Raw genomic sequence first — 14479 nt, 5'->3', positions numbered from 1 at the left:
TTTTGTTTATGGTTTTCTTAATTTTTTCCTGAAAAATTGTTGGGATACTTTTTCATTTGAAGATAAGGAGAGAGTCCGTAAAGGGTGATGGGTAATGCAGTGAAGTGTTGCGGTATTTTTGGTTTGCGGTATTTTTTATCAAAGTAAATAAATATTCTGCGATCAGTCAAAGATTTTTTCGTCCAGACAAAGACTTTAGTGTAGGTTAACCATATATTAAACACCTTGAATAGCCGATCACGGATAAACCACGATGGATACAGAATCCCACGAACACTGTTCAACCTGCATTAAACAAAACTGCTCTACTACCAAGATATGCGGTATGGTTTACTGTCCTTCACGTTGCTGTAGCCGCATGCATCGGTGTAAACTTGAAGATCATATGTTTATCTGTCCTAATGAAATCGTCCCATGTTCAAACGCTGGCTATGGTTGTCCTATGAAAATCCAGAGAGATAAAATTGGAAAGCACTTAGCTGTTTGCCCGGCTAGTAATGTGTTTTGTACGATGGAATGGAATCGTTACCCTCTTTATTCAAAATCAAGATTAAGCTGGGTACCTTTTTTCCAGCCCAATCCGGTCCTCGTAAAAGGCCAACTGGACGTTGAACTTGCTTTACGGGACCAAAAGGTACTAGAAGACGTCTTTAAAAAACGTCTTCGTAAAGGAAAAGCTAAAGTGGATATTTTGAGGCTTAATAATCAGAGGTCTTCGAGTTTGAATCAGGAGAAAGATAGCGAAAGAAATCACAAACAATTGAACTCCCAGATTGATATGGCTCTTGCTTTGTCCTCGCTAGAATACCAGTTGAAGCCGCTAAAACAAAACATAGAATCACAAGAAAATAATCCCAATTCTGGAGATGATATTTTACGAGTAAACGATGAGCCATGGAAAACAAATGCTACGGAATCTAATTCCGATATTTTCATTCAAAACACAGCTGATGAGAGGGAGAAAATATCAAGTGATGATGGATTTTCACAGCTGGATTCTAGAACGGGTGAATTAAGATTTGATAATCTATCGAGTACACGTGGATGTGAAGAAAGCTGCGAAAGCTGTGTTCCTGACAATGAAAAGTGCTCGAAAATACAAGAAGATATCTTATTAAGTCCTGAAACCATCTCGGGATGTTTTCAATCGCGTGGAAAAGATGGAGATCATGTAGATGACCTTTCAAGTGTTGCCGGCCAGGATGAGTGTTCACAAGTGGACAACGTAGAAAGTGAAAAAATCTTTTACAAACCGCCCAGATTCGTAGATATTTATTTAGAGGAGCCGTTAGGTTTGAATGTGATGTTGGAGACGCTACCCAAGTTTCAAAAGCAGCTCCCGATGTATTCCATCCCTTGCAATCAAGTCCTTCGAAGAAATGAATATGGCTCGCACTTTAAAAATGTCCACGGTGAAATCCATGGGGGGTTGAATGGTTGGTTAGAGCATCGTTGCCCTTTAGCGCAGTATGGCTGCACGTTTATCCACCATAGACTTCTCCCAGGCAACCAATGTGGACAAGTTGTTTTTAACCAAGACCTGGGGAGCTTTGGTATCAGACCTTGTATGCAAGACCCACAAAAACCTAAAGATTATTGCCCTCATCAGGTCTACGACGAGACGGACACGGATTTCCTCATCTCTCTGCCAATAGAGATTTTAGAGACAATTGCTGAAATGCTTGATAGTTTTAGCTTGTGTAACTTGAGTCGCACGAGTAAAACACTGCGCGAGGTATGCCAAAGAATAGTGGAGAAAAAAGGAATGGTGACACTGCAATGGGAGAAGAGGATCTATGACGATGGGCAGTGGTCGTGGCAAGTAAGACAGAAGGTAAATTACAAACATTATTTATTAAAACCATAATATTGTATCCATGCTAAATTTTTTATTGATATATTTTGCTTATGAAAAATAAAAATGGTGACGCTAAATGCATGACAAATTATGATCATAAATAATCATTATGATCATAGATATTTATTATTATGCAAAGAATGCTTATTATATGGGTGGGGAGGGGGAGAGGTTGGCTTCGCACTAGAGAATATTCAAGTGTTTAATTCATTAGCTCCATTGAGCCATTAATGACTAGCAGTTACTGCAATTAATAGGGGCTGGTTATAAAATAATGGTTATGCACTATGCATGGGTGTGGATTGGGATTGTTGTTGGGTGTGGTTATGGTAAAGGGACGAAAGGAAGGGGGAAAGACAAATTGTTCATGCTAAGTCAGGAATGAAAAATGTTCATTGAATAATAATTTTATTTGAAATATAATGGCCTTTTCTGTTTGTTTTTTTAAAAAAAGTTCTAGTTTTGTCTTGAAATAATTTAACTCAGCCCTGCCCCCTAACCATGAAATTAATAAGAAGATAGAACTAGCTAAAAACTAGTGCGAGCTGCGTCGGTGTTTCTAATGAAACAGTAATGATAAAAAGGTAATTATTATATACACTGTGAAAAGATGAAAAAACTGACTCCGATGAAGGAATAGCGTCCGATACGTCATTTCAATTTTCCACAGCATATAACTCACCTAATTTTATCATTACTGTTTCATAAAATTAATATTAAATGGTGCCATACAGACATTGAGTTTCATGAATATCTATCTACTCTGAAATGTGACTTGCTTTATATACAACTAATTACCTTTGTATGTAGGATGCCCATTTCAAACCATGATGTTTACATGATGCTCTCTTGAGAATAATTATCATTCCTTCATCTTTCTGAAATTTATTCATTTATATCCATGTGGATATGAAAATATTTGAAAGAAACATTTCTCCAGAGAACATAGTGTAAACGTCACATGCGGTTTGAAAAGGGCAATTTACTCACGAAGGTAATTTTAGGTCTATTAACATACCTTGGACACATTCTATGGTCCCCTGGACAAGAATAAAAACATAAGGGTGTAGTGTGATAATTAATATTATGAGAGGCATTGGCTGCAAAGTGGTGAGAACACTCACCTAGCTCCCATCAAGATGACTGTGAGGTTTGATTTTTACAAACTCTTTTTCATATGCAAGTAGAGTTGCTGGTCAGTTCTCTAGTTCAAGGGTTTTTCTCTTGGTCACTTGGTTCAGTAGATGAATAGCCACTCTGTGGAAATGCCACTGTTAAATTCTATTTTTTTTATGTACATTATTGATTTTACCTTTTATTTTTATTGACTTTGATCAAACCTCCCTGGTAAAAGAAAACTTAGAGCAGTGGAACCATGTTTTTCTTTATTATTATTTTTCAGAAATGGTTTTTCTCCACATCTTTCAGTGCCGTTGACAACTGGATACATTCCAATAGCCCAGGAATGGCAGCTCACATGGAGAAGTGTCGTTTCTTTGACCATTATGTTTCAACGCACAAACAGTTCTGCTACCACTTGCAGGAAAATGAAGGCAGCAACAGCAGCAAGCAAGATGATAATTTAACTCCATTAAATATAAATGTGGAAAGAAGAAGCCTGGCGCTTTTAAATCTGCAGGAATTGAATAGTGAGGCAAGAGTTTGTTTATATTAAGCAAGCCTACTGTATTTTAGTATTTCACACTTACATTTTGACTTTCATTACACAAATGCCATAAGTCAAAATTACCATAGGTTAATAATTACCAGTATATTATATTATTGAACTGACTGAAGATGGCAGATATTAAGAATTATTTAAAAGCTTTTGTTAAAATTCTCTTACTGGATTGGAACTCATTTTAATTTTCTAAAATATGATAATGCATTGGGCTGCCAAACAAAATATTGCAGTATATTAGGCTGTGTTCATAATGTATGGCAGAAGGGAAGGGGGGGCTTACGAAAATTTGAAATGTCCAGAATAATTCTTAACACCCCCCCTTTAAAGACATGCAAAAAAAAAGATCCCGCTATAGCTAAGCAAGGCTTGTGGCTTCTTCCAAAAATTGTGCATCCCCCCATTTTTCTGGTAAATATTTGCCGATCCCCCCTTTTTCCTACCAAAATTTTCCCGATCCACCCTCAATTTCACCTGCCCCCCCTCTGCCATACATTATGAAAGCAGCCTTAGAAGATTGGCACATAACCAAGAAATGCGCTACGATTACACCTGTTTCAAAAATCTTGTTGGATGGAGATAGTTGGTATCTGAGACCAATTAGCACACTACAAAATGATCATATATATTCACAGCTAAACAATTTCCTTTTAGATTGGAATATGAAGCATGACCTTTGAGTTAGGAATGTGATTTTTCCTATTTTAGCCAGAGTACACTGTAATAACTAACATTTGAATGTACAAAGTGGCTAAAGTATTTTTTGAATTTATTGCACAGACTTCTTTTTTTAAACCCTCTTTCAAGTATTTATTAAGAATGCATACTTTTATTGAATTTATTGCACAGACTTCTTTTTTTTAAACCCTCTTTCAAGTATTTATTAAGAATGCATACTTTTATTCATTGGTCAATATGACAAGAGAATAATGAGAAATTTTTGTAAAGTTAAGCAAGTTGGCAGCTATGAAAACTGTGATATACGCAATAAAAGATCCCAACATTCTAGAATTAATCTGTGATGAAAAAATTAGACTGATAGAAGATACAGTCTTTAGAGGTTATATAATGTTTAGAATTATATTTTACCATGTCTAATGTCCAGGAAAATTAGTATATGTAATAGGACTCCATGCTGTCCAATTAAGAAATAATTGGACGAGGAAAATTCTGAGGACTGACAAAATTGATGGAGCCGTAGGCCGCCGTCCAATTTGGCAGCCAGAGGAATTTTTCGAGTCTAATTATTTCTTGATTGGGGAGCATGAAATCCCATTACCTATTAATTATATAGCTGCCTAATTAATCCCATATCGGCAAGACCCGTCCAATTAAGAAAATAATTGGACAGTTACCTATATGGGATTAATGAGAAGCTGTATAATTATATTGATAATTGGTCAGAAAATTTAATAATGAAATTTTATTTTTGGTAGCAATTTGAAAATAATTCTATTATACAGCTATTTCAAAAAGGTTGAATACTGCATACTGAATGGTGCATTCCAAGACCAAAGGGCACTGTGGGTCATAGTGACGTTAATAATAATTATTTATTCTATTTTTAGTGTATTCCATCTAAAACAATATACTAACTACATGTAGAGAGTTAATTGCTGTATGTTTACTTTTTATTTCAAATTAATGAGACCCACAATGCCCTTTGGTCTTGGAATGCACTATTCAACCTTTTTTGAAATAGCTGTAGATCAAAAATAACTTTTGCAATGCTGTAATAATTTCTAGTTAGAATAAAGAAATGTTAAAAAAAGTTGACTTTTATGAAGTATGAATATGTATACTAATTATAATGATATGGCAGTATTACTAAAAAACCAATTTCACAACAAGTTGTTTAAATGTCCGAGTACATGGAATATCGAAAACCGCAGTAAAAGACTAATTTCTTCAACACTGCCTGTTTGCCAGCGAAGATCTTTTCTGTAAACCTGAGTCATATTTAATCAGATATGGAGTCGACTGCTTTGGTGATTTTCATATAGTTCCTTTCTGTTCAGTCATGTAGGCTTGAGCCGGTCAAACAAGACTCATCACAACCCAGACCCTTGTCCTAACCAAAATTAGATCTGGGCCTGGTTGTACGAAGCCTGGATAGCGCTATCCGGTGGATAAATCCTTATCCAGTGGATAAGTCGATGCTGTTTACCAATAAATGTTTCCACTGGATAAGATTTATCCACCGGATAGCGCTATCCAGGCTTCGTACAACCGGGCCCTGACAACGAGAAAGAGTATGGGTGTTTAACTTTTAAAGAGAGGCACTATCTTTTCGTAGTCGTGATCGTGTATGTAGATTGAAACTTTAGATTGTAAGAAATCGGAAATCGACTTGAAAGGTAGCCGTGCCTTTGAATCGAAGCAAGACGAACGGTGAGCTTGCAATTATAGAGACCTTTTTTAACACCTTGGAAAATTATTCACAGGTCCCTATCATTGCAAGCTCACTGTTCGTCTTGCTTCGATGCAAAGGCTACCTTTCAAAATGGTGCAGGGAACTGTGAAGGAGACTATTGCCAAGGAGAGAGAATCTGCTAGCAGGGAACTGATTTATAAATCAGGCATTTTAATGTTCCTTTATACTGTCTGGCCAACTTTGCCAGACGCACCCAGTCAAGCTGCACCAAGCTGCTGTAGTTGCAGTGGTGATTAGGGATGACAAGTTGGTTGGCTTGTTTAGACTTTAACACCAGGTGACTGGTTTATGTATTATTATTATTATTATGGGTGACTGAACCATGACTCCAGGCTTGTTAAGTTCATGCAACAACCTTAATTCAGCTTACTCAACTTCCAATCAGATTGCATGAGGATAATTATATTTATTTAATCAGATTCTTGGAGTCACACAATTGTCTTTTTATATCAAAAGGTATTATGGTTGTCCTACATTTTCTCTATTCTAACGCACACAAGATTATGATAAATAAGACCATAACATGAAAATTTTATAGTTTGAAACTAAGCAACTTACTCTTAAATACAAATAGATTATTTCCAGACAATGAAATTATATTTTTGCGAATAACAGACAAGAGGATTAGAAAAGCTTTGCCATAAAACACATTTGTTTTTACGCTGACAAATATTAACTTTGCCTTTTGTTCTATCTGAAAGCCATTTTTTTGTTCAAAGTAAAGAAACACGATAAGACAAACGTCCACATAGTAGTTCATGTTTCATTGGCAGTTTTCTTAAAAGCTCTTGATGACAATGACATTTGCTTTCGGCTAGAGGTTTTCTCAATACTGTCAAAAAACGTCTTCTTCTTGTTCAAAGTAAGAGAAAATTCTTTTTTTGTTGTCTGTGCATTGTGATGTCAAAACAAGATTATTTTGGAAGCACTTTCAAATACTACGAAATTCGGTTGAATTACGTACGTTAAAGTGACATTAGTAAGCTTTTTAAGTCCAAGCAAAACTTTAGCGTAAGTTTGACAACCGTTAGGTGTACAATCACGTTCATGTTGAAGTCCATAAGTATAGCGTATAGTCAATGTTACGGCATTTAGTTGTCAATACATCGCTATTCCATCGACAATGTGTCGGTACCAAGTTGGGTGGTGCTGTACAGCCAATAGTTCAGCATATGGATACAGCAGACTTTATAAAACGCGAATGACATCGCGTACAAGATTGAAACACTAGACAAAAGTATCTCGGGTATAACAAACCGGCAAAATTCTCTCGTTTTGTCTCAGGTTTTGCCATTCTCGTAGCATCGATTCCATTAACATAATTTTTATTGTTATGCTATTTATATCCAGACAGAGCAGCATTCATACATGGTCTTCTACTGTGTGACACTGTACAGACCTCTAGGATAGGTAGGAGAGTAGCGTCCTAGAGAGGTAGATCCAGGAGATTCTCCTACCATACCCTGATCATTACCTTCTGCAGCTGTCTTCGTTACTCGGTGCTTTACTTCAGACCTCATAAACTTAGTTCTACGTTGACTACCAGACCCGTCTAGACTATGGTTGGTTCCAGGGGATCCGTACACAGAGTCCCCGGACCCATACGGGGTACCCGGGTAGGGGGTACCCGCGGGACTTCCTGGATAGGGGCTGCCAGGTGCATAGGGCTGGTATGGTCCTTGTGCTTGTTGGGCTCCTCTAGTGCGGTCACTACAGCAGAAAATAAGCAGTAGTATAATAAGGCCAATGATTATGGAAAATCCAATAAACCAGGCACTGGTTTCGCCTAATAAGGAAAAGAACAACCGTCTCCAGTGGACTTCCTTCTCAACCTTGGGGCACCGTGGGTCAGCAGGGTTGGGACACGTTGCCATGGCAATGAAAGGGGGTACACCAGTTATTTTGTATGATACATAGACAATGTTCTTTTGTCCCGTTAAGGTACTGACGAACTCAACAGGATGTTCTTTGAAGGATTCGTGGGTGTTGATGACACAGATGTCATAAAGTGCTTGGTTGTTTTCTTCTGCTGGCACGTTTGTTACTTTTAGGACATTCTTGTCGTGTGGCTTTACCTGAAGGGAAAAAAATGCTACATGACTATTATTGTAACATTATTCAACATCATCATTGACAAATACAATAACATCATTATCATTATCAACCACAACCACAACCGACGATATCATAATCAATAATAATTATCATCACCATGGTCGTCATTGTCTTCGTCATTAACCACGACCACTACCATCATTATCGTCGTTAATGATGGTGATGACAGGCTTATTTTCACACAATCACAAGGGGTTGGGGCAACAAAAATTATTATGTTTCTATGTCCCCGTGATGGACCTGTCCCTTCAATACACTAATGGGGAAATTTGGGTAAACGATCAGAATGGCGTTGACGAATAATAGATTGAATTGTAACAAGACCCATTCTAGCCTGCGTGGCGGCTCTGGTGGAATGGGGAGGAGGGGGAAGGGAAAAAAGGAGAGCCTGCCGGCAATCCCTAGGTTTTTTTGGTTACTTGTGCCAAAATTCGTGCGCGTAATTCTATTCTTATTTGATTATTACCAAGCAATTGGATAGCTTACCACAAGTGCCGACAGCTGCCTTGGTACACCAATCACAACCACTCTTTTCTTCTTGCCTTTATCGCCACTCAAGTGCACTTCTGTTGTGCTTAGAGCGAATGCTGGAACAAAAGGCAACGCCACAGGATCTGATGACAGGTCATCATCATGTACCTCATCATGGACTTTGACGATCAGATTCAACTCACTATCCACAGTAGCAGCGGCAAGGGTAACGTCTGAGCTCGTGCTTCTAGGTATGATGTAACATATGGGTCTTCCCGATAGTAATCCTGACTTGGCCTCAAAAAGTTCGCGAGCTCGGATTGATCCATGAGTCTCGTAATTGAACCTCAGAATACAAGACATAACGCGCTGAGGAAGAGATCCTAGGCTCTCGTACAAGATAACAGCATCTTTGTCACCGACGACACTAATGTGTTCCGATGATTTGTGGTCGTTGCTTAGGGCAACAGGGATGAGATATCCCAGGTCATCCTTGAGGGGTACATTAGTGATGATTTTGGAGCTGTCGTAGGTGAAACGAATGGTAGAGATACCTTCGACTTTGACTTCTGTTTGTGCAGAAAAGTGTCCAGGGATCTTGTAGTGGATGGTTGCTGAACCTGATGATAAAGCTACAGCCATACCTGTGTTGGGGTCAATGGTGACGACGTCAGGGTTGGACGAGGACCACTTGCCTACCTGACCTGGAAATATTGGAAAACAAACTTTTAGTAAGAGAACATAATTGTAGTCTAGCTTTTATGGAGCGAAGAATTATCATGTGATTGATAAAAAGAAGTTGCAAAGACTGTATATGGAAGTTTGTTGTTAAAATTGAAGTCGACTTCTTAGATGCATACAATTGATGGATTGCCAGCATTCCTAAGAGAATCAAAAGACAAAAGCATGGCGGCCATTGTGGTGCCATTAACAATGGATGCTAATAAGAAATCTTTTGTTAAATGGCACCAACATGGCCGCCATGACGTAACGCGCAATCGAAGAATTCTAACTATAGGTTGCCCGTAAAGAGTACTTACTATATATTCGTGAAAAAGTTGTACAAAATTGTTGTTGAATAAAATTGTACAAATTAGTGCAAAGTTTTGTAGGTCTACGGTCTAGGGTGCAAACCGGGAAACTATAGTAATACTAAATAGCACAATTTCATGCAAATCCAATTATTTTCTATTGTTTAATTAGCACTATTTTGTACTATTTAGTAATTAGTGTTTCACGGATTAATTTGTTTGCACTCTAATGAGGTCTACTGAACTTAATCTTTTGTGCAATTTCTTACCAAGTGTTTCAGGGATAAATGGTATGCAGCCTAACAGAGGTTTCAATTAGCGCAAAAACATTAATAACATTAATTTGGACATTAATAGCTGGTCGCTAAATGTAGGTTGGCCGCTTAATAGAGGTATAAATTAGTAGTGCAAAAAAGATCTTAATATATTATGTATAAGACATAACCCTTACCATCAGCCCATATGGTTGTCTTGAACTGTTGTGCCATACCCAACAGTAGAACAGCCTTCATGGGACTCAACCCATACTCCACTCTGATTCTGACGTAATCAGTCACGTGAGGTGAATTACCATCCCATACCTAATGGTTAAAATAGAAGGTGGTTTATTCAATTAATATTGATTGGTTTGCCCCATTCGCATAGCGTAAATGATTACGAAAACACGAGCATGCGTTCAAACATTCATGATACCAACTACTATAAATCTTTTTTTTTTCTTATCAATAATTGTTTCTGGCTGACAGCACATAGTGGTCAGTGTTCATGGTGGTCAACACGACACAAAGTATAGTCTCCTTCGAAGCAGTCATTAGTTTTAGTCCCAGATCCTCACGTTCCCATATCCTGATGGGCCCACGGGCACGTGAGGATCTGGGACCGAAATTAATGACGGCTGCAGAGGAGACTTTCTTGAAATCAATCAAAATCTTAATATGAAGACTGAACAGCACAAGGCAAAAAAGATTCTGACCTTAAAGATGGCTTCTCCTGTATTCAAGGCACGGGCGAAGAAGGTACCGTTTTCTGATCCTGGGACGATGTGGACTGCATCAAATCTAACCAGTAAGCCATTAGAAAACGTATTAGAAAAAATAAGTAATAGCTAGTAATAGCGTCAAATGATAGATAAAACACTGTCTTTTTTGTTAAGGAATCTCATTTAAGTCTCATCATTGTAGCCAATACGCCAAACCAAATCTGCGCATGCGCTCTTATTTACGTATCCCACATAGTATGGGGTGGGGAAATGTGTAATTTAGCACCTAAATACTGCTTTGTAAGAAAAACTCGTATGGTAAAACGACTTTTGGGTCCAAAACGAAAAGCAGTTCTATGAAGATGTTCCTTACTTTTTCTTGAACATGATAAGATTTGTTATCCAAATTCTAATTGTTAACAGGTTTTTAACGGTAATAGACCTGTCCTGAATTTGCTTGACTTATTTATTTATTTATTTATTTATTATTAGTTTCGCCATATATTAAACTGGAAATATGATAACTGAAAAAAAATACTGTGATATATATGACAGTGTGACCGCAACAGCGTTAAGCCAATAACTGCTGACCCAAAATATTGTCTTAAATGAAACTTAGACTGAACACGAAACAATGGTTTCAAGTCGAGGTTTAACTTGATGAATAAAAGAATCAAGTCCAGTCTCGACTTCAAACCATTGTTTCGTGGTCAGTCAAGTGAATTCGGGATAGGTCTATTGTTTTAGCGGCTTTTGTGAGCAGTTGGACCCGGAAATACGTCACAACTTAAAAGTTCGAAACCATTCGTAGTCACTTAGCCTTATAAGGAAACAACCAATAGCAAACCTGTTTAACCGGTATTTCAGTGGTATCCCTGCCGAATGGAATTCCCTTCCAATGTTGTCATGGAGAACAACCACAAACAGTGCATTCATTCCAAGAGGAAATGAGTGTAGCTTGCCTGACGTTGCACGCACATGTGACTGACTTGTGATGGATAGTGACGACACAGCCTTCACCTAAAAGAATAAGGAAGCCCTTTCGTCAACACTACTAATAGACCAGTTTCGAATTCCAAATTACCGCTGTGTTCCTTGATTACAGACTCATTTGCTCAGGCTTAGCCTCGAATCAGTGCCTAATTACTCGCAAATACCAACGGTAAAGTAAAGAATGCACAAGTTCAACAATACGAACACTTTGAAACTTGACGGACCTTGACTGGAAAACGTGAATATTCTTCACAAAATCAAGGCTAAGTCTGAGTAAATGAGTCTGTAATCAAAAAACACAGCGGTAATTTGGAATTTGAAACGGGTCTATTAGGTGTCTCGTTCTCATTGCAGTAAATGAGGAATTCTCCAGTTTCTAGTTAGTTGTTGCAGGGTTTACCTCGATTTCATTCAGAGTATTCATATGTTCCATTGTAGGTCCGTGGAATTCCAAAGTGTTTGTATTGTTGAAGCTGTGCATTCTTTAACAACTTCTGGGCTGATATAAGTCAGGGCACATCTAACTTACAGATCGAACCCTGTAACATCCCCTGGGATGATTTAAGTCAGGGCAAGGCTATCTCACAGATCGAACCCTGTAACAACCTCTGGGCTGATATTCAGGGCACGGCTAGTTCGCAGATCCAATTGCTTCTGATGATACTTCATGTATTTGTAGTACCACATAGGTTAAGCCACATAAGTACAAAAGCGCACTATACGTAACGATTATGTCTGTTCTTAACATAGCAAAAATACTTATGGAAAAGTAATCTTAGTATTCTTTACCACCGACTCAACTCCTGACCATGGTTTCCGCATAACTTTTTACTTTTTATCTAGATTTGGTAAGAACGAGAGCTTTATCCCTGAAAGCCTTCATCTTATGCCGGCGGGTACACCTGTTTCCATGAACGTTGTCGGTCAGAGATCTGAACAAGTCTGAGTCGAACAACGTAGCTTCCTTTTAGATTGTAATGCGATTTTCGTATTTTAGTCAGAAAACATTAATTGAAGCAGAAAAATTGTTTAGTCTCAGATCGCCCATCTCATATCTTCGACCGATAACGTTTTCTGAAACAAGTGTAAACATCCAACGTGAAGTGGGTGTAGCCAGGGAGGTGGTTAACTCACCTGTACATGCACCAAGGCAGTCTGGTTTGTCCCAAACTCCTCATGTACAGTGACTAAGACTGCTGCTGTCCCAGAGACTGTGCTGGTTGATATTCGACCACCCTTATCGACAGACACTACGGATGAGGTGGTGGTGGTGATTCTCTTGTTCTGTGGACAGCCTGTGATGAGCTCGTAGGTAATGTGTGCAGAACCATCCCTGGTGAAAAATTGGAAGGAAGAGAGGTTTAATAGTGATTTAAAGCAACAGCAAGGCCAACCATGGAATAACAACACCAGAAAAGAGCAACAGTAACACTAACAACAGGCAATAGACCTTCTTTACTTTCGTACAATACAGCTGTGTTCCTTGCAGACCACACATTCATTACCATCAATAATTACAAGTGAAAATAACGTTAACAGCAACTGCAAAAACAGCACCAGCCAGGAGAGGATATCGTTGTAGTTTGTTCTGTTGTGTACTTTTGCACCAGCCTACTGCTATTGGTATAGTAAATGACTGTCTGTTGTGTACTTTTGCACCAGCCTACTGCTATTGGTGTAGTAAATGACTGTCTGTTGTGTACTGACCTGTTAGTTCTTATTCTGGTGTTAACATTGTGAGGCAGCAACAGATAACCATGTTCAGGAAAAAGAACTTGAAGTTGCTCAAACACCTAAAAAATAATAGCAAAAGTTTTAAACACTAGTAATTCATAATTTATCCAAATTGGAAAGCTGGAAGTACCCGGGTTTAAAAGAAAGAAACTGCAGAGTATAATCACCAAACACAGCCACTTTATTGACTAGTGGTAGACATTTATCAGAAAGAATGGGTGGTGTGTGGGTGGTTTCTGGGTGGTGTAAAACGGGCCTGCCTCTAGTCTGCCTCTAGAGGGGAAGGGAGGGGGAGAGAATAGAACCCCATTATCATCCACAACAACACTAGTTACCTGGAATGTTATTTCATCAGTGAGAATAGCTGTGTCCTTCACTTGTCCATACAGTCGATCACTCACTTCAAGTGTCAGACGTATGGTTGTCTGTCCAGGGTGGGTACAGTGTAGCTCAACATGGAAATCTCGCTCACTTTCTACAGATATGCCACTCTGGAGAACAAAGAATGTAATCATATCAATATATTTTAGTGAATACTGTTTTTTCCCCTGTTACCCAAGCAACTCTCAATGTGCATTTTTAGGCACCAATCAATATTTCTCAATATACAATAGTTACACCACTATTTCAAAATGAATACTTTTTTACACAAAATTTTGATTGAGGATTCAAATGTGGCCCTCAATCAAAATGTTTCAGTGTCAACTGTTGTGTCACCCTTTCAGTGTCAATGAAGTTAAGATTATTATCATTATCATCATCATTATTGATTGGCAACGGCAGGCAAATCATAGTGACATACAATACCTTATGATAAGTAGACATTAGCTGACAGACATCAGGGTTGCTTGACTTCCAAATGAAGTCCAGACCAGGAACAGCATTAGCAAATGTGAATGGTGACTCGTGTGCATAGCCAGTTGCAAACAAACTAATCTGAAATCACAAAACAACACCTCAGTACAGACCTAGTAACACACCCTGAGTAGCAGAGATCCTCTTGATCCAGTACCCAGGGTGAGAGGAAGTGAACAGTCATGAACAACAGTGAAACTTCAGTCACTGGCAGCAAAATACTTTCAAGCCGACACTATGATGGTTTCCACCCACATACAAATTGCTTCTAAAATGGTTTCCTGACAACATTAAAAGGGTTTCCCATCATCGATAAATTGGCTTTCCA

General features: G+C 38.4%; 2 protein-coding genes across 2 annotated transcripts in view; one reads left to right on the top strand and one right to left on the bottom strand.

Moving 5' to 3' along the window:
* Positions 1 to 155: 155 nt before the first annotated feature.
* Positions 156 to 5330, top strand: LOC116290830 (F-box only protein 30-like). Its single transcript, XM_031697938.2, has 2 exons — positions 156 to 1834; positions 3261 to 5330. The coding sequence occupies exons 1-2, from the start codon at positions 254 to 256 to the stop codon at positions 3531 to 3533; spliced, it is 1854 nt and encodes a 617-aa protein (XP_031553798.2). The 5' UTR covers positions 156 to 253; the 3' UTR covers positions 3534 to 5330.
* Positions 5331 to 6103: 773 nt separating this feature from the next.
* Positions 6104 to 14479, bottom strand: part of LOC116290837 (nuclear pore membrane glycoprotein 210) — a 31946-nt gene continuing 23570 nt past the window's right edge. The window contains exons 31-39 of the mRNA XM_031697946.2: positions 14104 to 14232; positions 13632 to 13787; positions 13270 to 13355; positions 12697 to 12895; positions 11417 to 11589; positions 10564 to 10648; positions 10042 to 10171; positions 8575 to 9263; positions 6104 to 8048 (exon numbers count right to left, since the gene is read on the bottom strand). Of these exons, the coding sequence (XP_031553806.2) occupies positions 7350 to 8048; positions 8575 to 9263; positions 10042 to 10171; positions 10564 to 10648; positions 11417 to 11589; positions 12697 to 12895; positions 13270 to 13355; positions 13632 to 13787; positions 14104 to 14232 (2346 nt within the window). The 3' untranslated portion in view covers positions 6104 to 7349. The remainder of the gene's footprint in view (positions 8049 to 8574; positions 9264 to 10041; positions 10172 to 10563; positions 10649 to 11416; positions 11590 to 12696; positions 12896 to 13269; positions 13356 to 13631; positions 13788 to 14103; positions 14233 to 14479) is intronic.

Source organism: Actinia tenebrosa, unplaced genomic scaffold (assembly GCF_029948245.1).
Source record: "Actinia tenebrosa isolate PJP-AT-01 unplaced genomic scaffold, QUT_ActTen_1.0 PGA_scaffold7__59_contigs__length_16204524, whole genome shotgun sequence".
In the NCBI taxonomy this organism is placed as follows: domain Eukaryota; kingdom Metazoa; phylum Cnidaria; class Anthozoa; order Actiniaria; family Actiniidae; genus Actinia; species Actinia tenebrosa.
Note: the sequence above shows the minus strand (reverse complement) of the source record. Positions and strands in the feature narration are given on the sequence as shown.